At 40.4% G+C, this 21,747-nt stretch overlaps 1 protein-coding gene across 5 annotated transcripts in view; it reads left to right on the top strand.

The window, feature by feature from the left end:
* The first annotated feature begins 548 nt into the window (after positions 1–548).
* The window catches only part of TMEM181 (transmembrane protein 181), a 32,130-nt gene continuing 10,931 nt past the window's right edge, over positions 549–21,747 (top strand). The window contains exons 1-9 of one of the 5 annotated variants that reach the window (XR_011725229.1): positions 549–857; positions 10,291–10,394; positions 14,649–14,704; positions 15,988–16,078; positions 16,579–16,697; positions 17,610–17,729; positions 19,606–19,686; positions 20,654–20,753; positions 21,514–21,644. Coding sequence is in view for 4 of the 5 variants with exons in the window: in XM_071740667.1 (XP_071596768.1) it covers positions 727–857; positions 10,291–10,394; positions 14,649–14,704; positions 15,988–16,078; positions 16,579–16,697; positions 17,610–17,729; positions 19,606–19,686; positions 20,654–20,753; positions 21,514–21,644 (933 nt within the window). In the remaining variant the exon portion in view is untranslated. Of the gene's footprint in view, positions 858–6,813; positions 6,980–8,531; positions 8,669–10,290; positions 10,395–14,648; positions 14,705–15,987; positions 16,079–16,578; positions 16,698–17,609; positions 17,730–19,605; positions 19,687–20,653; positions 20,754–21,513; positions 21,645–21,747 lie in introns of those variants that run through there. The other 4 variants (XM_071740667.1, XM_071740668.1, XM_071740665.1 and 1 more) reach the window with 4 other exon arrangements.

A 21,747-nucleotide genomic window follows, 5' to 3' on the forward strand; every position in this document is an offset into this window, starting at 1 on the left:
CTGCAAGTTGCCTATAGCTCAGCAGTAGCCACCCTGAGACTCTAAGCAGCTTCATCCTCAGTTTTGGACCATTATAACCATGAAAAATTTACTTATCATAGGATATGTTTTACTCATATATTAGGCCTTTTTGGGTGGTGCAACTTGGCCTCCTCTAGGTTGGGTAAAAGAGATGCTAAAACCCAGGACATTAATTTTAAATAGTGGTGTTGTGTTTTTAAGAACCCAGCAGTTTCATTTTTAAGAAACGTTTCAGCAGAGGTAATGAGAAGTCTCTGCTCACCTCCCTAGGGAGTTGCGGGACGGAGGGGAGAGCGCAGGACAGGACAGAGGCGGGCCGGGGGAGGCCGGGCTGTCCGCCATCAGCTGCCGGGAGTGTGCTTGAGAGACTCCTCGCACAGCCGCCCAAGCCCCGGCTCCCGCCCACTCCTGCAGCCCAAATCACCGGAGCGCCCAAGAGGGTCGGCGGGGCGGGGCTTCCCCCGGGCGGCGGCGGCGAGCACCGGCCGCCCCTCTCCGTGGTGCTGAAGCGGCTTCCGTCGCCCCCGCGGGTACGGGCCGTGCGCCGAGGGCCCGCCCCTGCCACTGCTGCCTCCCCTGCTGCTGCCGCTGCTGCTGCCTCTGCGGCGGCTCTTTCGGCGCCCCCGCCCCGCGGCCGCGCAGCGCCGGGCGGGCTCTGGTGGGGCGCTATGGCGGAGCGCGGGCCCTGAGGCGGCGCGGGGCGGCATGGAGGCGGATTTCGCCGCCTTTGGGAGCCCGCTGTGCGGCGAGGTCAAGCGCTTCTGCAGGCGGGTGCGGGAGACATACCGGGAGATCAAGGAGGACCTCACCCCCTACAAGGATGACCGTTACTACCGGTAGGATGACCGTTACTAACGGTAGGGGCGCGGGCGCGGCTCTTCCCCGGGGCCTAAGGCACCACCGGGGAAGGGCCCCGCGGGGCTCCGGAGGGTGAGCCGGGGTGGGTGGCCGGGGACCGGCACAGGGAAACCTGGGGCCGGGCTTCCTGCGGCGACCCCACGTCCCCGGGCCTACAACGCCAGCGGATGGGGTGGCCATCTCCCCCCGGGGACCGCGCGGCCTGGCAGCGCCTCTGGGCAGGAGGTCCAGCACCTCTGTTTCTACCCTCACCAATTAGTACCCTGAAATAAGTGAGAAAAGCAATGTGCGTTTTTGTTCCTCTATCCTACTCGTCTTCCACTGACACAGCAAGCTAGGGGAAGGTGGTGGGCAGCCGTCCTGAAAATAATCCTGGAATAGTACAAAACGGGCTGGGAGATCAGAGTGGCTGGCAAAGGTTGACGTCAAACGGGACAGATGTGCTGAGCAGACAACACCCATGTTCCTTCTGTGCCTGGCCCTTTCTTCTGCTTCAACAGATGACCCAGTGATGGCTGGAGAGTATTAATGTTTTGAGATTGCACAAGCCTAGAAGAACGTATTGGAGAGCTGGGTTATAAATCAGAAGAATTTTGGGATTCAGACCTTGAAAGGTTGAAGTATTATTACCCCTGATGGGGTCTGAAATAATAGGATGAAAATCGGGAGAAAATGCCAGGACCTAAATAGAGAATGAATGTGATGCAGCCACACAAACACAGGTTGGGGAATGAACAGTTGCATAACATTTTTGTATGAAAAATGTATGGGATTTATAATGTTTTATAAAATAACTTCTTTCAACAATTACATAATATTATAGATGTGATAAAGCTAAGAGTAATTTGGCATGTACAATAGGTGTACAGCTCACAAGATGTGAGAATTAAACCATCTAATTTAGTCACCACTACAGACCTTAGCTGGAACTGTGTCCAGTTTGGGTCACCACACTTTAAGGGTCTTCCAGTGGAAGAGAGCCTAAGGAGAGAGTTACTGCCAAAGGCCTAGAAAATAAAGCTGTGAGGAAAATTTGGGACTGTCCACTGAAAAGAAGCATCCAAGTTGGGGGGATAGGAGTTTTTGTAAAGAGAAACTTCATTCTCATTTGAACGAAATACTATAGAATAACTTAAATTGTAGCAGGAAAAAATAATTTACAAATAAAACTTCTGAGTGGGATGGGTGGTAAAACAGAAAGGGATTTCCAGTGAGACTGTAGCATCTCCATCATAGAAGGTCTTTAAAAAATTCAGACCAATGAATACCAAGAAAGACAGATCAGGAAGACACACACCTGAGAAAAAAGGAAAGATTAGGTGCATTGTGGGGTCTCTTACAGCTCTGTTGTGCTATGAATCTGAGCATAAGTATTTCTGTCTGTCTGTGCAGTGTCCCAGTTCTCCTGCTTGGATCATTTGACTTCAGTTTGCAGTGTCCATTTTCCCCAGTGAAGGGGCATGTGGTCCATTGGGTTGAATTTCTCTCATTGTTCACAGTAGCAAAAACTACAGAGTTGCAAAGTTTGGAAACACTGCTTGACAGCCTGGAAGAGTTTAACATAACCACCATCCTGCCTGTCAAAACAGTAGTTCCTTGTATCTGAGCATGGTGTGAGAAGCCTTGGAGATGAGAAAGAGTGAATAGTGATGGAAATACATCTGTGTACATCTGGCAGCATGATAATGAATGCTGGCATTAGAATGGAGAAAAAGGGGAGAAATAACCTTTGGATTAACAAGTAAGAGAGGTCCATGAAGAGGCATTTATTCAGCTTTGTTTCCAGAATTTGAATTGCCATTAACTCATTTGCTAACTCATTTGCATTAACTCATTGCTGTGCTGGTATGTGCTCGTTCTCAGTGAGAGGGGATTCAGTGTGAGGGGATGACCTAGCTTGGAGAGGGCTGGTGAAGCAGTTATCCCAAGTAAGTGTGCTCTCACTGCATGATGTGCGGCTGAGTCATTTCTGACTGTTCAGTGATGCTTTGTTGTGATGGTGTCCTTTAAAGCACAGTGGTCTTGAGCATGTGGTTCAGCAGCTGCCTGTGAGCAGCCTGTTGTTTGGGCAGAGTGACAACTATGGGTGTCAGGCTCCTCAGCCATCTCAAGCTACAGCTTCCTTGATCTGCAGAGACCCAGGGGCGCTCATCCACACTATACAGACGAAGGGGTGTCAGTGTTAGTGAGTTTGGTCTGCTTAGGAGCCCAGAATAGTCTCTAAATTGTGCGTCTGGGAGTATCCCCCACAAGCGAGTGCTGGTTTATCCAGCCACCTGGGAGAGATGGAGTGGGCAGGGTTAGCCATGGCTCAGCACAGAGATCAATGCCATCCGTCTAGGTTAACAGTTCCCTTAGGCAGATATGGCACTTCTAATGGTATGCTTGCAAAAGAGACTGTGTATTTAGAGACTAATGCGTGTGAGAGTAAAGAGCCTCATTGGTAATCTCAATACAAGGTTGTTCTGGACTTGGTATGCTGTAGTCTGTGGTAGACCACTAGATGCTTGGTGCACTAGATAAGCTCAGAGATGGCAGAAGAAAGGAAAAGTGTTGCACTCTCCCATCAGTCCTGGGGACTGCCGCTAACCATATCAAAGTTATTATAGCAATTTCAGGACTGTTCTGATTTATATCCCTAAAAAATTGCTCCAAACAAACGACTCAAATGAACGGTTTGTTCTCTGGTGCCTCCTCCCACTCCAATATGTTCCTTCCTTTTGGAACATGCCTTCTGGCCAGGATGGTGAGGCAGGGACTGATGATGGAGGGCTGGCTGCAGACAGCCAACTACCCTGCACTAAGCAATTTTAAGTAAAATACTGGTACAAAAAGAGCTTAGTACCAATGGTACTAAACCATCTTCATTTTTAGCTCCTTGAAATGTCATCAGTGAGGTGTCAGAAGACATCAGACCTTGGAATCAGCTGACAGTTTTTTCAGTGGGAGTTTCATAACTCTATCCCCTAGCTCATGTCAAAGAGTTCAGCATGCTGAAAACATTTTGATAGGAAAGCAAATAAAGTGCTTACTTGACAGAGTGGAGAGAGCGAAAAGGTAGCCAAACTCTGATCTGACATCATAGCTGCCTTATGTAACAACTTCAGTAACAACTTGGTATTCTTGAAAAATCAGTTTTTAAGTTAATGAACACATCCCACCAGCCAATCAGGCCATACAGGGAATCACAGTGTTGACACTGAATTCATAGTAATACCCAGAGATTAAGACAAATTACCTACAATCCACCCTGCTTTAAATAAAGGATACATTTTAAACTCCTGTCATGCAATAATATGACATTTTGTACATCAAAAAGAAAAGACTAAATATAGGATATTGTGAAACATATTCTTCACCTTGCGTTATTTAATTAATGTTTAATTTTGCTTATACAGATAACAGAAAAAATAGTTACAGATTATATTGATATTCTTAATACCTCACCATCTCCTACTAATGTTTCTAGTTCATTAAATCATAACTAACCCCCAAAACATGTAGGAAAAGTTCATTCACAGTGGTTCAGTTTCTTTGGCAAAAAAAGAGCAGAGAATAGCATATAATTTGACTCAACAATAAAGAACAGCTCTTTGTTTTTCCTTAGAGAAACCAGTGCCTGTCTGTTTCAGACAAGAAACCTGTATTTTTCCGGGGAGGTCTGTTGTCATAAACTTTTTCCACCTTAAAATCTTTCACAAGTGCTCAAAGGGCAAGCTTGTGAGAAGCCAAGGGGTCAGCAGGACCTTGCTGGAGAACTGCAGTCGAATTCCTGAAGGTTCACGCTGCTTCTAGCCTAGAGCTAGGCAAGCTCTTCAGTGGCTGCTTCAAGCTACAACTGTGACAGCCCTCGCTTGTCCTTCCAGAGCTCACTTGCAATTTCCAGGTTCCTTGCAGCTGGGGGAAGAGCCTAAATGGCACCAGTGTGAAGTATGTAGGTAGGGCTAGAAGGCTTGAAACAGCACCAGAAGGAGACTAACACTCCACAATTGCTTTAAGTTGCCATAAGCTGGCTGTGTGTCTGGAAGAAGCCATCCTAGCTCTCCTTTCCCTAGACACACATTTCTGCTCTCTTCCCATCTGCCCACAGATATTCCGTAGCTGCACAGTGACGGATCCAGCAGAACGTGGTTTGTTGTTTTGGGGTTTTTTTCTCAGAGACTTTTAGCTCAGATAATTTCTATCATCTGATTTGCCACTCTACTGCACAAACATTTGTGCTGCCAAAAATCAAAGCACTACAGAGAGTCTGGATTTCACCTTTTGTCACTAAAGCTGCAGGCATCAGTGATGGAAGTATAAAGCAGTCATGAAAGTACAGCCTTAGTGGATAGTATAGGCAGAATCCTTGCTGAGCTAGCATTCAGCCTGCTTATTCATAGATCAGTCTGCTTCTTGCAAGCCCCATACACCATCCAGTTTCTACAACAGGTGAGGCAGGTGGTAGCTGCTTGCACTCTTTCACCCCAGAGCAGCTCAGACGAGGCACTGAGTGGGGCACCTGTTTGCAAGGAGCAAAGTAGTGAGACACCAACTGACCTGGTGTTTGGAGGTAGAGGGTTTCAGTGTGCCTGCCCTCCAAGTGGTTAGTTTGTGAACACAATGCCATTATTTTCACAAAACTTGCAGAGTGCAACATATGTGTTTACAATGTATTGCCAACCCTTTGAACGCTGGTAGATGGCAAAGAAAAATGTAGTCCCACTGCTAATGGAAGTGAGCTGGATTTCAAGCTCTGCCACCCACACTGTTCTCCGAGTGATTTTGGCAAGGTTCAGTCTCTCTGGGCTGCAGTTTCCTACCTGTTCAATGAGAGTGATCTATTTTTGTTTTAAGGAGAATAAAGTCATTGATGTTAGTGAGACACCTGAGGGCCAGAGGGACTGGAGCATAAACACACACAGATAAATGGCAGTAGTTGTAACTCTGCAACTGTGCTTTCCACAGGGAATGGCTCCAGGTGCTGTAAGCTCCATTCCATGGTGTACTGGACAGGGAGAACTTGCTGGACAACCCTAAAATGTGCTGGAAAGCTACACGATGCATGCCACAGTAACCCGTGATCTAATGACTTCAATCTGTGACTCAGCAGTGCTGTCTTGTTCTGAGCAGATAAGAGTTTGTTAGGTTGCTCCCAAGACTCAGAGCTTTATTTTTCTGCCCCACAGAAGTGATTCTTATTGATTTAAAATTTAAAAATGCCTTTCCCTCATCACTTGGTATTATGCTTTTCTCAAGACAGCCATTTTATGAGATGTCTAAATAATCATCGTTCTATAAATCACAGCTCTAACTGATGACATAAATACCAGTACCAATGACTGAATTAATTCCCAGCATGTTTCTTTTAGACTTAGTGCTGCTACACAAGAGACATAGTGGGTCCCACAGGTCCCACCAGTAATGACATCTGTAGGGCAGTTGTAGGAAGTGAGAAATATTATTAATGTTAAGTACTTCTAGAAAGTAATTGAAGTAAAACTAACTTACCATCTAAGTAAGCCTTTGATTGTTGATATTTTTTCAATTACATGTTCACTGATCTATCTAAATATTCCTGGCATCATCCTGAGGTGGCTCTGCCTTATGTGTATGACAAACAGCAAAGCCACGAAGCTACTCGGAATTTTATCCTAGACTGGACACCAAGTAACCCCACGCGTTATTTTCCACAAGCAGGTGCTAGAGCTATCAAACATGAGTACAAAATACAACTTGGTAAGATCCCCAAAACCGCCTACTTTTCATCGTTGCTACCCAATGGATCATTTGACAACCTGCCCGGACCGCCGTGAGGGCTCAGAGCCGGGGCCGCCAGCCGCTCCCCTCGCCCCCCGCACAGCGCGGGCCCGTGTCCGCTGCGGCTCGCCGTAGCGCCGCGGCCCCCTGCCAGCAGCGTTGCCCGGCGGCGGCGGAGCGGCGGGGGCTGTTGTGACGTCTCCAGGAGTCGCGCGTGGCGGCCGGGTGACGCACGCGGAAGCCGCCGGGAGGGACCGCTCGCGATTGTGCCACGGCGGCGGCAGCGGCGGCGGCGGCGGCGGCAGCTCCCGGGCGGGGGGAGTTGGCGCATCCACTGCGCATGCGGCGCCGGGATGGAGCCGTGAGTGGTGGGCGGGGGTGGGGGGGTGAGCGGCAGGGCTGGGGATCGGCTGCGGTGGCGTGGGGGGGCGGTCGCGCGTGCCGGGCGGGGTGACGGCTGGCTGGGGGCTTGCGGGTCCGCCCTCACGCTCGTGCGCCGGTGGCGGGAGCGGCCGTTCAACGGCCGGCGGGGAGCCCGCCCGGCTGCGGGGAACCGTCCGGCGGCTCAGCGGCTGCCTCTGCCCCGCTACTACCGCCACCGCCCTGGCTACCGGCGCGGTCTGATCGGTCTCGGGGGGACACCCGACCCACCCGGCGCTGGCGGGACCGGAACGTACTTGTTTGCTTGGGTCCTTCCCCTGGCCGCTAACTTAAGGTTTTCCCCCGTGAAGACCCGACCGTTGTCACTGGGTTCATGCACTCTAAATCTCACTATAGGCAATCAAATCACTGAGGGTTAAATTAATGTTGGTGTAGTTCGCCATCAGAAATCCGAGAGTGACTGCCCACTGCTTAAGAGGAACGCTTCCTTTAGAGGAACGCGGATTTTTCCCTCTTCTGTGGTGAATAAACCCCACAGATCTCTGCTCTCAGATTGCATCTGTTGAAGAAAAACGTGTTTTCTTGGAAATGTGTCCACATGGGTGGAGCTGTAGTCGTGACTAATTATTCAAACTTCAATTAACACAACAATCAAGACACTAAAAGAAGTCCAAGCCCACCCCAGGTGTGTGAGCTGTGTAGCTTAGCCATGTTTAACTGTCAGTTGTCATGTAACAGTGCTAGGTAGTATTGTTAATATTAATTGTGTGCCCCTTTTATGCAGCAACGTGCTGCCTCATTAGCTATTAACTATTGTGCGATACCCTTGTACAAAGAAACTCAACTTCTTCTGAGGAACACCAAAACAAGCAGTGTCTATCAACCATGATAAAAAGCAATGTGTACGGAAAGACCCAGGATTGTGAATCTCGGTAGCATATATAATCATTTAAAGTGGTTTTGATGGTTTTATTTGGGAGTGAGGCCAAAATAGAGAAGACCAACTGGAGGCAGCACTGTAGAAGCCAGTATGTCAGAAAAACTGTTGTGTGTAGAAATGAGTTACTGTTGATTTTAATATCAGTTTGGTGCTCCCTACTGCTTAATCCCAATTTTGTCACACCCTCCCCATCTGTAAAGTGAGTCTTAAGTGAAAACTGTTGTACAAAAGGCTCTGTTTTTCATGGTAGTTTTTAGTTAAAGACTGTTATGCAGACATAAGAAGTGGTTTGAAGGTGAAGAATAGCCTGAAAAACATTATGTCTAACCATTTGGGCCAAAACTTGGCTCAAAGAGCAAGATTTAACCTACTTTTACCTCTGATGTATGAATGGCTACTGAAATATTTCAGTTGTTACAAGTGTGTGTTTCCATAGTTCACTCTATTACATTGCAGTAGTGCAGCATTTACTGATTACTATTTGAGATGTCTATGTCTAATATTTTTCTGTATTTCAGTGCTTTCTGCTCCTTCACAGTTAGTTTCAGGCATATCCAATTTATTTATAAATTGCTTAGTTTCTCTCTGAATAGGACAGGTGGTAAAAGCTGTCTGAGAAATCTGCAGACACTTGGATGACTAGTCCTGAGCTCAAGACTGCCTTGGCTTGTCTGTTAAAAGAATCCTTCACTAGTAAAGGAAAGCACAGTTCTTTACTGTATTTGATGGGTGAGATACTTTTTCTTGCTTTTCCCATAAATGCCTTTCAAACTTTTCTTTCTTTATTAGATCTTTCAGATGTAAGAAAGAAGCTGTTAGTGAGGAATCATCAACTTGCACTAATGTATAGTCATAAATTTTACATAATCACTTTCCAAAAGGCAGATGTTAAGAAATGAATGCATGGGAAAATGGTTTTATTTGTTTTGTGTGTTGGCTGGTGACAGGTTGAAATTAGACACTTAAGCCACACAAGGACATTCAGTAATTGAATTCAGGGGTAATGAAGAATACATCATCCAATAGGAATGCTGTAAATTTCTGTTTGCTTTCATGATAAATGTATTTAAATTTGGCCAAGTTCTTACTTTGCTTTTGCAAAAAGTGTCCGTGTTTTCTTACTGACCTGTAAAGCAGCACATGCAGTCAGTGGCTTAAATGAGACTTCAGGAGTTCCAATATGAAAGGAAAAAAGAAAACATGGAATGTATCCCTGCTCTCTCTGGTGCCCATTCTTTGTTAGGTGCCAGCATGACTGTTCATGGGTAGGTGTATACCTCCCCATTTTATCTACTAGGCATTGCACCATCTGGAGAGGTGTTGGAATAAAGAATGAAAATGGAGCATGCTGCTTTGAAGGCTTGCAAGAGCATCTCTGCTTTGGTGTATGAGTAAAACATGATGATTGCTGATGTCTGTAACAGTGTGAGTGTCGGCTAGGTGGTAAATTCTGTTGACTTTCTTGTAAGGACCATGGAGGTGAAGCTGCTTTTCATATTCGCATTTTGAAATGTCTGCAAAAACTTGGAAATTGAGTAGCTTGTAAAAATAACCAAGAATATGCATAGCAAGTCATATTTCTCTTAAGCAACTGGAAGTTATTTGTTTCCAAGAGAATGCAATTGGTACTTTCAGTACTTTTTTCCTTCTATTTTGTCTTTTACCTAACAATAACCACTAAACTGTTGTGGAAGACTTCTTCTTGCTTTTATGTGTATCTGTACTTGAATGTCTAATAATAAATTAAGTTCAGGTTTCTATTTCCCAAGTTTTGATGGAGGTCAGACAAAAATGCAAAGCCTTAGAATGCACATCTAGCAGATCTGAAGTTCTGCCTTACTCCTTGTTAGGGGTGATCCTGCAGGGATGAAGTGTGTTTATACAGGGTGTAGAAAACTCATCGCGAACATATGCAGGTTGGTGAGTAGTTAGTGTTGGCAATTCCTTTAGGTCAAGCTATCCTTGCAGGAGACATGGTATCTTGGGTGTTTATGTTATTACTGTATGAACTCAAAAAAAAAAAGTAACTTTTTCTCCCTTTAGGAAATGCTTACTCTTGCTCTTAGGTCTTAGGACAATAGAAAACACTAATGTAAAAAGAACAAAATTCACGTATTTTGGGTTGTGGATGTGCGTGTACTTACATATATATATATGTCTCACAATTCCTAGTAGTTATTCTTGCTCTATAAAGTAGCATTAATATATATTATTAGTCTTACCCCAAAATTTAGTTTAATTTTCTTTGTGGAGGAATGAATGGAGTCTTTTTCCTCAATTTCCCCCACCTCCCCCCTCACTTTAGAAATAAGACCAGCAGCTAATTCTGTGCTTTCTTTTGCTTCCCATAGGTTGGCACCAATGCGATTATATACACTGTCCAAACGCCATTTTGTTCTGGTCTTTGTAGTTTTCTTTGTTTGTTTTGGTCTGACAGTCTTCATAGGAATTGCAGGTAAGAATGTTGTCCTTTTAAATGATTACAATCTTTGTATGCTTTGTCTAAACCTGATGGTATTTACAGATGTATTTAAATACTAATGAGCTTACTGCCCCTGAGATGTCTGAGGAATCATTTATTTGACAAGGAAGAGGAAATGTTTCTTCTGTCTCATGTTTTTCATAGGAACACTACTACACAGATTTGATATTTGCAACTGCAGAAAACCAGATACTTTACTGAGGGTCATTAAAGTGAAACAAAACCAGTTTCATTGTAACATAATTTTACAGCAGACAGCTACACTGATTTTCTTTTTTATGTTTCATTCTGTAAAATGGTGGTGCTAATAGTTGATTTTCTGTGAGAATACTGATTACTGTAAAGCCTGCTAAATATCTGGGTGATAAATGTCGCAGAAATATAACATTTTTAGTAATGTAGAAATATGAATTTCAGCTGTCTTTTCTTTCAAAGATCTTTGTGGGAGTCAGGATGTCATCTGGGAGTCTAAGCACTTAGTGCCCGTATACTTATCCTGGAGATCAGAGACTGTTATTAAGCTGATGGAAAGCATGGGAGTCCTCTTTTATTCCATGTCAAAGAACTTTTCCAGGTCTAAAATATACCTGGCAAGGAAGTTGGCATACTGTCACAGCAGTGTTAATAAGTTAATACTCTGCTTTTAGTATTGCCTTGTCAAGACAGCAGTTAAGTGACTGACAGGGAGAGGGGAAGGGTGAGACTTGTACTCATTAATGAACCCACTCCAGATGTAAGAATTATTTAAGGATGTTACCATCTTTCCCACATAACTGCTTATTTCCATGTCACCCAGTGTGTTCTCCTGTGCCACTGTCCAACAATTCTTGACATGCCTGTAGGGTTGTCTCTACTTCTGCCCTGTCCTTCACTTCCTTTAGAATGAGATGGGCTGCCAAGGCCAAGGGCTCATCTGCTCCTGCCTGCCTTGGAAAGAAGCAGGAGTTAATTTGAGCCATCTTTTGGGGCTTTTTTTGCCCATCCGTGCTTGTGGGTAGTACATTCTTCATAATGGCATTAAATAATAAAATTGTCTGTGAAACAAAACCTTTCTTCCTGCTGTTTGATTTATTGTACCAGTTTAAGGTCCAAACTTTGAGTTCAGAAAGGTTAACTACTGATATTCCTGTTTTGCCTAAGCATGTTGAAGGACATTATTTGGCCACAAAAATACCATATAAAAACATTAACAAAAATGCATTTTATATTAATGATAAAGGAAAAAAAACCAGAATTACTTAATTTAGTGTCATCTGGCTTTAAAACCCCATTTGTAAATGTGTATTTATACTGCCCAGCTGCAATAAATGCAAGAAAGCTGTTTCACATAAGACTAGACAAAAAGTAGTGCTCCTGAAAGAGAAAACTGAGCATTTAATTCTTAATCAGTAGCAGAACCTGAAAGAGCTGTGTTAGTGTGTTGCATTGCTTCTGCATGCAGAGTGATCTGATTATTTACTTGCCTTTGGTCCAGGCAACTTGTCTGTTGTAAGCAATGCTTCATCTTCTTGCTGGGGTCCTTGGACTCACCTATGATCCTCTTCAGGAACTGGCAAGGCTGTGGGATTCTTGTTGCTGTAAGATTGGTTGGCTGAATAATTTTGTTGACAAAGCATGAACACGGTTCATTATTATAACTTAATTATTTCGAAAAGAGTGCTGTTTCCCTTGGGAGGAGACCCACTGAACACTCACTATGATGTTTTTCATGGCTTTTGTTGACCACTCCTTGCTTCCAGTGAATAGGGGGAGGGGCACCAACCATAGAGTGCTCCCTCATTAAAGGGTGCAGTCAGAGCAAAACTCATCAAACTCACTAAGTAAACAAAAAAAATGTCAGAGACATCCATATTTTCTGTGCTATTTGAATATGCCATTGCCCATACTCAATCTCTTTATCTGCAGTTTGGGAAGAATACCAAAAGAGTTGCTTCTTATCTGAAAAAAACAAGACAGTTTAAGCTGAGGTGGCTTTCACTCTTCAGTTCTTGTAATGCAAGATAGATGTGGACTTCTTTGGTTGTTTTTTCCCAAGCTACACTCAATTATTTTCCTCTTAGCCTATGGGTATTTGTCGTATTTGAGGAGAGACAAGTGCAAGGAAAATACAGGGTCCAAAGCTTATTTTCTGTACCTGGGCAGTTTTCCTGTTCAACACCCTAGGGTGCTTCTTTACTTTCAGATGTGATTCCCATTAACTAAGCAAGACTAAAGCAATAACAATGTAATTTAATCACCATTTTTAAATACGACCATGTCATCATTTTGGTCAGTTGCTTTAAAAAGCTTTAATATATTGGATGCTAGGGGAGTAGCTGTTACAGCAGTAGAACCTCATTATTTCTTTTGTTTGTTTGTTTCTGCTCTTAAAAATGAGAACTATGGCCTCTGTGTTGCTTCTTCTGGGAAAAAAAGGTTAATTCTATTTTTTTAAAAGACATAATTACTGAAATATGATGACTTATCAGCTGTGAGCTCTTACTGAATTATGCTTTTTAAAACAAAAAATGCCTTCCAAAAAATCTGCCCTGTCTATATGTACTTGAGAATTGAAACATTCAGTGATGCAGAGCTGTCTTTATAGTGGGTGGCTGTTAGTGAAGTTGAATTGTAATCATAATAAGAAGCTTTGAGTGTGATGGGTAAAAATCTTCATTTTTCCATTTAAAGTCTGTAAGATGGTTAATATTGTAACTAGATTGATTATGGAAACCCACACAATGCTGCATGTTTAAATCTTCCAGCTAACCTAAAATGCATCTTAAACAGAATGATTGCATTTATAAATTTTCTTCTTTTCCATTGTTTCTCTGTAGTAAGTTTGAAGTCCATGTTCTTTGTGAAAAACTGCCATTTTCACATTATTATTTTTTTAATATTAGGTTTGTGGCTGAAATAGCATGTTTTAAGGATAAATTGCTAGACCAAATATGGAAGGGAAGAGACCATTTGGACAGAGAAACCCTACTGTGACTGGGAAGCCTTTAGACTGATCCCACTATACACATCTGTCTCCTGCCTATGGCCATACCTGCTATACATCTCCTCTCTGTTTGTTCATACCCTGGTATAAAGATACAGACCTTTCCTACTTTCTCTTGAATTCTTCTGGTTTAGTCTTTTTGTGCATGTACAAATGCCTGCAGGTGTACAGATTTTTGTTTATGTATGTACATGCATACATTCCTCTTCTCCTCAGTACTATTTGTTCTTGCATACCTAAGGCTTAAGGAGAAATCTTACTGCTGTCTACAACTACCTTATCAGAGGAAACACAGAAGGTGGGGCTAAATTCTTCTCAGATGTGTATGGTGACAGGGTAAAGGCTACCTACATGAGCTGGAACACAAGATATTCCAGTTAGATATTAGGAGTATCTAACCAGGACAATCTCCCACCACAACTGGAGATGAAATTACATTGATTAAATGAGTTGTCTGTTTTAGGAAAAATTATTTTGCTAATTTTTATGCAATTATGTTTGTTTATGTGATGATATACACAATATATTATAGCCCCAGATTTTTATAGAAAAGGAGGGGGCCAGTCTGAGTGGACTCTGAACTGTTCCTAAGAGAAACAGGTGGGTGATTTGGCTTGGTGGGTGATTTGGTGGGTGAGCAACTACAGTATCCATACATAAAAAGGCATTAGCATCACGCACTCAAATCCAATGGGATGTATTTGCCCTGCTACCTGAGCCTTAAGTGCAATGCATTATGGATGCTCTGCTTTATATAGAACACATAGAGGTAGCAGTTTGGCTAGATAGACTTTATAGTGCTATTAAATATGCTGGTTTTTCAGGTGATTTTTGCAGGCTTTGTTGAGCTTCAAGTTGCTGTAACAACAGTGCTAGTGGCCCTTAGCTAGCTTTTTCTCTAGCTGAGTACTTTCATGATTGCTACATATAACTTACTTTGGGAAAAATGCTGTGTGATTTGTTGTAGTGCTTTAGAGTACAGATGCAGGGCTTCTGGTATGAGTTCTTGATTTATAATTTACTCCTACTTAACCATGTCTACAAATAGTATTGTAGAGGCCTAAAGGAACTTTCAGGCCAAATTTATTAACAATATTGAAATGTCTAAGTGATTTACCCTTCAGCTGAAACATCTGAAAAGTGGGATACTGTCTTCCTGCTTTGCAGGGGTATATTCTGTAGTCATTACACATCAGTAATATGCATACTTGAATATTATTTCTTCCTTCTTATATATTGTGTAGGTCCTAATGTAATTGAAACTTCTGTAGCAAGAACTGACTTAAATAACAGCATAAAGGTAAGAGTTAATACTGTTGGTTTACATGAATGTCTTTATTAAACATTCTCCTCCTTCCCCCAGATTATTTTAGGTAGTTAGATTTTTACTGGAAAACATCTTGGACACACAGTGCTCTCCAGTTTCAAATTGAACATGCAGTACTGTACTACCAAGGTATTCATTAATAGCCCAGCAGCAATTTCTAGTCTCTCCCTATTGTGAGCAGACAAAGCAGAGAATTCTGTGGTATTTCTGCAAAGTAATTTCTGATAAAGTAACACTCAAGTGTTGATAGGGTTCTCTGGTGAGTTCATGTTGGAGATTCTTGTAGGGGATCCAGAAATACAAATTGAGAACATAATCTGAAAACAGATGTTCTCAGTGGCAACTAATGATATCTCCCTTGTGATCTTTCTTTCTATCAGCTGTGAAGGAATACTTTTTCTTGATCGTTCACTGTCATAGGACCAAGACATGAGATTTGGCTTCCTAGCATGAACCTTCCCATTCATTTTCTTGAAAGGTTTCATATTTGTTTCTCAGCTCTTGCATTTTTATTTGCTGTCAGCCTGGTATCTGAAGTAATTTTGGTGAAAATGCTAAAAAGGTCTTCGATCTGTGTTGGTTTTTTTTAAGTAAACTTTCTTTAAATAAGCTTTAAATAAATTTCCTTTTTTGGTCTGTTAGCCAGATACATGCTTGGATTTGTACTGAATTAGAATTGGATTACTATTTTTTTAAAAAAGCATTTTTTAATATCAAACAATATACATTTTTAGTATCAAATAAGAAAAGTCCTTCCTGCATATAGGTCTTATCTTTTAATGGTATTTTCCATGCTTTTGAAATGAATGTGGGATTTTTAGAAAATCTAGTGTAAAAATTGTTGTTGTTTTCATAATTACAATGGAACAGATTTAAAACTGTGTGACAGGGGCCACAAAGTTGAGATTTGATGTAAAGTGTCAGAAATTACTTTTTAGTTTCAGGCTAGGTCTCATGGTTTTCTTTTTCATATCTGAGTATTTTTGTTTTATTGCTGCTGCTTTTATGTGCTTTAAAGAGTTTTACCTTTCCTTACTTCAGCATTGTGCAAAATACATGTGCTGTTCAGGCTCATTCGCTGGAAGAGCATATCTGATCTGCTTATCATACTATCCACAGATATATCCACATATTAAATCTATTTCCAAAAATACTGTCACAAACAGAACTAACATGCATTCCATGTATTATTGTAACTACAGATGTAGAATGTAACAGAAAAATGGCTGGTGCTAACCTTGTGAATTTTTTCACAGCTGAAGCCATTTAATTTAAGTTCACCACCACTGTCCACTTACAACCAGCAGCTGTGGCTGACCTGCGTGGTAGAGTTGGATCATGAGGAGGGTGAGAATCTTATCTAATTCTCAGGAAACTTCTATAGCAGTCTGTATATGGTATCTTTGAATTCAGCTGTCACATACATGATCCTGTTGCTTTGTGGTTATGTTTGGTGTTTCTTCTGTCTGATACAGTTTCTCTACCTCTGTCCCCAGTAAAAATACAGACAGCACTGATCTTGAAAACTGGAAGCAAGAATATGGGAGAAGTTGCTTATTATTTATGTGAAGTTAGTAGTGTCCTGAGAATCTGATTCTCCCTTCATTTTTGGGGAGGATCAGATGTGTAGTTTCTAATGATATTAATTTCTCAATAAAACATGACCTACTGCCTAGTTACATGCATAAAAAGTTTTGTGGTTTTCCCTTAATATACTGGACTCATACTCCAGTAAAATCTAACCGTAATATTTGGATAATACATGTTTTAAGCTGTATTTGGAACTGTATTTGAGATTTCACTTATGTATGTAGCAATAGCTTATTTTGTTTCTCATTTAATTACAGTATCCCTCAAAAAGAATGTTACTATGACAGTCAAAGTACTTGGGGTGGTGAAGGATGGAAGTACTCCATATGTTAATAATCAAGTTCACAATCGGACGAGATTACTCAGTTGTGCACAAGTATGTATGTGCCTGCTTAAACAAAACTGATGCAGTAGATTTTATTTTAATTTAGTTGTGTGCATGTTACATTACATTGAAAATGAGTAGAATGTATATGTTCAGTATGTCTCAGGAAATACACTGGAGTGTAGTTTTATGTATAGTTACAACCTAGCTAATAATGCTGAACAAGAAACCTATCCATCTTTTTCTGTTCACTTATGTCTATTATTCTTCAAAGAGCCCTCTTCCTTGTTAGAATAGCTCTCTGCCAGCAAAGCTGTGAGTCCTGCTTTGTCACCTAAACAAATTTAATAGTACTGAAGAAAGGAATGTTGTAGCAAAAGGTTTGGTATAGGACTCCAGAGGATTAAAAAAATTCTCCTCCAACACTTTGTAGAGGGTCTGGTTGAAATCAGCTGGCATCTGTGTTCTGGAAAAAACCCCAAATTTCTTGTCACCTATGAATAAATGTTTAAAGTTTTGAGTTCCTAGTATAACTTCTTACTGAAATTTTTAAGCTTAGCAACATCTAAAACAACTTTTCCACATGCAAATCCTTTAGCAAGGGCATAGTTGGAAGTTTTAACTGACAATTTCTGAGATTCTTCCTGGTGCTGGTGCAGCAAGCAGTTGCTTTCACCAGTCTAAGTGAAAAGCTAGCCATGCTTATTGGTTCAATCTTTGATTCTGTTGACTGACTTTATCAGTTTCTTCTGCTTTGTCTCTCATCTGTTGGTCATGTTTGAGTTTTATTCTGACTCATCAAGATTGGCAAGGCAAATAATAAACATAATGTCTGACCATTTAGAAACAAATTCTCCAGTTTATACTAACTGCATATTCTGGAGTAAGTTGAAGGCTTTTTCATTGTATGTACTCATTGTATGTATTCACAGAATACATATTTATTTTTCATTGTATTCACAGAAATGCAGTGAAATCATTGTTGCTCACCTTGGCTACTTGAACTACACTCAGTACAATATATTTGTCAGCTTTGAAGATCTAAGTAAGTTAACAAACAGCATCCAGAATATTACTTTCACAGTAAGTATAAAGTTTTATACTAGCAGAAGAAATCTCTTTAATTACTAATGCTGTAGAAACCTTTTTAAACTGTAATTAAGAAGTTATCTCATTTTTTAAGATAAACTTGAAGATTAATCATAATTATTTTTTCTGTTACTACTAATGTCAGAACTATTATAGCATTTGCTGTTGATAAGGGTCTAGACCAATTGTTTTTTTACTCTATATGGAAAGATTTTTCTTTCAGAACTGCTAATGCTGTTTTATAGAACAGATGAGTTTAGTTTAACTCCTGGGATATATTTTTAGCAGTAGGCAAGCTAGACTAGAATATCCAGTTTTCTCCATTTGCTTATAGAGATGTTGCTTTTCTCAGGCACATTTTTTTTCCGCCTTCTCAGGCGAGAGGTGCATCTGCTTTCCAGACTACAAAAGTGTGGGCTAGAAATTTAAGAAACTCAAAAAGACAAATTAAGATATTTTTTTTGACTGTGCTTAGGAGGAAGAGAAAAATGTTTATTCACCTAAAATAAGCAGGCTAATAAAATAATTCACTAAAATAATGCCTAGTGAAATAACTATTTTAGTTCATAGTTCTAAAGATGGCTTATTAAACAGTTACATCATCAGTGTGTGCAGACTGGCTCCAGAAAGAAATTTAGAAATATTTGCATTGTGAGAAAATGGAACTAAGCCAAATTTATAGTACAAATTACTATGGTACATTCTTCCTGTATGCACCATTTGGTGTATCAGAGCAGGTAACAAGCAAAAATCTTACTGTAAAGCAAAGGGGTTTTTTATATACTAAATGAACTTCCTGACTATTTATATTTGTTATCTTATAATGCATAAATCATGTCATTAAAAATAAACCCTAAGGAGAAAAAAAAAACAAAACATGCCCACAAACTCTTTGCTTAGTTCCAGGTTTCAAACAGGAGAGAGAAAGTGTTGGAGCATTTAGAGTTGTACAGTTTATCACATTGCTTTTCAGACTGCCTTAAGGCAAACTTAGTGCAAAAACAAAATAACCCAAAGCCCTGCTTTTCCCTGCAACTAAAATTGTCAGTTTATTTAATTATTACAATAACTCATGGTGATCTCAGTTGAAATGATAGATTGCCTTTTGTATGATGGTATTCTTTACATATAATTTTCATTCAACGTTTACAATTTAAAAACAAAAGACAGAGGTTGGCAGATTTTGCACACTGAAAATTAAAGCTGCTTGTTCAGATGGGCAAGAACATATGTTGTACTAAGGGGTTTACATTTCAAAAGTGAGTTCCAAAAAGAAGCATGTCAGGTATGAGATAAATTGTCAACAGAGCAGAGTTTATGCAAACTGACACACTGTAATTAATAGTTATGCCCTTCTAATAATTATAGAAGAAGGAGCTTTTCCTTCTTAACCTATAGAAAAGGTTCTTCTTTTCTGGTTAGCTTGTTTATTCTTTCCTTACTTGATTATTTTTTTCCACTAATGAAAGAAGAAAAAAAGCTTTAAGAAAACTAAGTCATTAGAGGAAGCATGACTGTATGTTGTCCTATCTTCATATAATTTTATGCATTGGAAATAAAGAAGAACATACTGGATTTATTCAATTATTTGTAGTCAAACTTTGAATGAAAGTGCAATTGAAATAAATTAAGAATACCTTTGTCCTGAGAAGTGCTTTTTGATATCAAAGCACACTGAGTTTGTTACAAAGTGGCAGGGCAAGGGTATTAGACTGCTCTGGTTATCTTTACATCAGGTAGTCTTGGGGGTCTTCAAATTTTGAAAAGCCAGGTGACTTTTCAGTATCTGCAGAAAATGCTACTTTTTGGTGTAGTATGTACGCTGTCTAAGCATTTTTTATTGGGCTGGTTTTCTTCTGTTTTCTTTTAGTGGAAGACCTACAATCCAACTTTTTCACAAGTTGAAATATGGTTCCGATTTGTCTTTGTAGTTCTGACTTTTATGGTCACGGTAAGATTTTTTTTTTCAGTTTTTCTGCAGTATATTATGTAGGCAGCTGATAACCCTGCTGTGTAGCATGGTGTTTAGTAACTTAATTCCAGGCAGTAGAGTTGAGATATCACGGAATGCTTGTAAAAAATGTTTCAAAAATACTTATGTCGTTGCTGCTTTAATGTTTTTACAAGTAATATTAAAGTCATTTAAGCAAATAGGATAAATGGGAAAACTTGTTCTTCTAAATGGTGTTTCTGAATTGAACAGAAAGAATTTTGCTGAAAGGAAAATGTGATCAGATGCTGGAAAAAGTTTTTTTTTCAGTGCAAGTAGGCTCAGACACTGGAATAGGATGCCCGGAGTGTGGAGTCACTGCCTCTCAAAATGAGCAACACTCAGTTAAATATGACTTCATTTAACTTCAAAATTGTCACTGCCTTGAGTGCAAGGATGGGCCAGGTGACCTCCAGAGATCCTTTACTACCAAAATTATACTATAATTCAGATTATTTCTTCCCTCCAAACTGTTCTGGGCCCTGGAAAAGGAATGTTCAGAAAAAAAAAAAAATCCAACATAAAATCTAAAATGCAGGATTTTCAAAGCATTTTTTCTCATGTAGATGATGTCACTCAGCAGGTAATTGTGCATGTGATATGGAACCTGTTCTATAAAAAGTGAGTTTAAGTGCAAGTTGTTGGTAGTGTGTGACCAGTAACTAGGCAACATTTTTTTCATACATTGTTGGTTTGTGTGATACCAGCTGGTTTCCCTTTCAGTTTGCTTGAGAAAATAAGTATTTTGCATCTGGATAAGCCAGCAAACTTGAAGCAGAATATTTGAGATTTGGCTCCTGTTTTACAATGTTCTCAGTGGCAGAGACCTCATGAAGTAGCATTTGTGATATCTTGTGTAATCTCTTTACTCTGGTAAAACTATTAAAACTGTATTGCTTCCTTACAAATTTTTGTTGTTATTTTATAGTGTCTGTTTGCACATTCCCTGCGGAAATTCTCCATGAGAGACTGGGGTATTGAACAGAAGTGGATGTCTGTCCTCCTTCCCCTCCTACTACTTTATAATGGTACATGTATCCTGGAACTTCTAGAAAAGCTTCCTTTTGAAAAAAACAAAACAGAACAAAACAAAAGAAAATAGAGAGTGAAAGAGAGAAGCCAAAATGGAAAGTGAATTTGGCTCTGAACTTCTAAGCAGCTGTTTAAAAGGCTTCAGAAAACTGTTTTTTAAAAAATACAACCTTTTTAGGTGTATCAAATTCAAGAATGTAAGGAATAAGGAATAGGCAGATTTCATTCTTTCCAGTAATGTCACTATCAGCTCTGAATGTTTAAAGCTCTGATTGGAACAAGTGGCTGCAACCACACTGAACCTTCCAGCAACATGTCATTGCTTGGGCTGCTGAGTCTTACTTCTTTTTTCTTCTTACTATTCTTTTTTCAGATACCCACACTTGTGTTAAAAATGGAGGCTACTTTTAGTCCAGTGAACCACATCAAATTCTAGTACCAAAATAGTATTTGCCTATCAGTCATTCTGTGGTCATCACCCAGAACAGTGGTTTAGTAGAAAGTCTAATAAAACATAAAATCTTCTAGAAATGCTGGCAACCATTTCAGATTTTTTCTATAGCACAGAGCTAGAGGCACCATTTTCTTTGTAGATTACTTCAATATGCAGCATACTTCAATTTCACTTATTGATATAATTTGAAAAATCTAGGGTTTCTGTGTTCCTGTGAAGATCAATTCATACTTTTCATAATGGAAAAGACTGCTTTTCCTCCTCTGATTAACCTTTTTTTCCTTTTTTTTTTTTTTTTGCAGATCCATTTTTCCCACTCTCTTTTCTGGTAAACAGCTGGTTTCCTGGAATGTTGGATGATCTATTCCAGTCACTCTTTCTTTGTGCACTGTTGTTGTTCTGGCTTTGTGTCTACCATGGTATAAGAGTACAGGTGAGGGTGCAACATTTTCTGCTTCTTACTGAGAAGGCAATACTTGTTTTTTTCAGTTCTCTGTAAAGGTGACAAAAAGGAAACCAAATCTTTACAAAAAAGA

Source organism: Heliangelus exortis, chromosome 3 (genome assembly GCF_036169615.1).
Source record: "Heliangelus exortis chromosome 3, bHelExo1.hap1, whole genome shotgun sequence".
Taxonomy (NCBI): domain Eukaryota; kingdom Metazoa; phylum Chordata; class Aves; order Apodiformes; family Trochilidae; genus Heliangelus; species Heliangelus exortis.